Below are 1,273 nucleotides of genomic sequence, written 5' to 3' on the forward strand. Positions count from 1 at the left end.
TAATGACATTACCNTTTTAATCCTTCAGTTTATCCTCTACTCAATTGCATTAGGTTGGAAATATATGCTACAAAGAATCCCAAATTCGAAGCTGATCTCATTCAGAATTACCTCTCATCTGACATTCTCCCATCACAAGCAACACTGAGAATGAGCTTTTTGCTTTGAAAAAACATATAGCAAAGAAGTGATCAGCATTTCCTAATTTAGGTTAATCAAAATGTGATTTGATAATTTTAATCAATGGTGCTGATACAATTATCTTTCAAATTGTATTCATTGAATTACTATATAAAGTGGTATGTGTAAACAATATCAATCATATCAGTTTTTAGTTGGGCAAAAGTATAAATGTCGTTATTGTAATGTGACCATGCAGACGAAAAAGGAACATTCACAACATCTTGAAACACAAAAGGTAAATAACTGCTCTTGGCTCGGATGTGAAATGAAATTCTGTTCCTCTTCGGTACTTCGACAGCATTACAAAATACATCAATCTAAACCTCAATGTGAAAATTGTGGCTATCTCTTTCCTAACAACCGTACCCTACGAATACATCAGCAACAATGCCACGGACATAACCGTTAGTTACATCCGTGGCATTGTTGCTGACGTATTTGAAACTAACGGTTACGTTAAGTTTATATTCATCAAAAGAAATTCTGCAACATATTTATTCACGTGAAAAGTGTTGCAAAACATTTATGACAGTGAAATGGCAATTCAAAGTTCAACACTATTCTTCTAACCTCAGTGCTTGTCGTTTATTGTAGTTGGTATTATTTGATCTTATATTTGCAGTTATTTTAATATAAATATAGATCGGAAAACCAAAAAAATTATAATATGTTAAGGTATTTATTGTTTAGAATATTGTAATGATCATATATGCATTTTGGTATATTATAAAAATCGCTTATGCATCTTGTACACATCGAAATAAAAAAAAGGTTGAATCAGATATTTAAGGAAATAACCTCACATGAACGCTTCTCAAGTGGAAATCATGAAGTAAATGTTTCATCACATTGCTAACACTTTTCTTTATTTATGTAATTTACATCCACAATATAAGAAAGACTTACCTTTCCTATTGAATAATTGACTTTTCCTAATGTTGTACTCTTTTATCTTTAAAAGAATAATGTACTATCGTTACCGATCACTACATCCAACTTTACCACCATTCATTACGTACTACTTTGTTTTCTGAAGATTAAAATTATCCGTAACCCATCTCATATATATTATCCATTTATCAGTTTCAAA

General features: G+C 30.8%; 1 protein-coding gene across 1 annotated transcript; it reads left to right on the forward strand.

The window, feature by feature from the left end:
- Positions 1-373: 373 nt before the first annotated feature.
- LOAG_19135 (hypothetical protein) lies at positions 374-587 on the forward strand (the record flags this gene model as incomplete). Its single annotated transcript, XM_020451789.1, has 1 exon — positions 374-587. A coding segment is annotated over one exon (213 nt), but the record flags the coding sequence as incomplete, so codon positions are not given.
- Between the last annotated feature and the right edge of the window lie 686 nt (positions 588-1,273).

The sequence above is a fragment of the Loa loa genome (assembly GCF_000183805.2).
Source record: "Loa loa unplaced genomic scaffold supercont3.2038, whole genome shotgun sequence".
In the NCBI taxonomy this organism is placed as follows: domain Eukaryota; kingdom Metazoa; phylum Nematoda; class Chromadorea; order Rhabditida; family Onchocercidae; genus Loa; species Loa loa.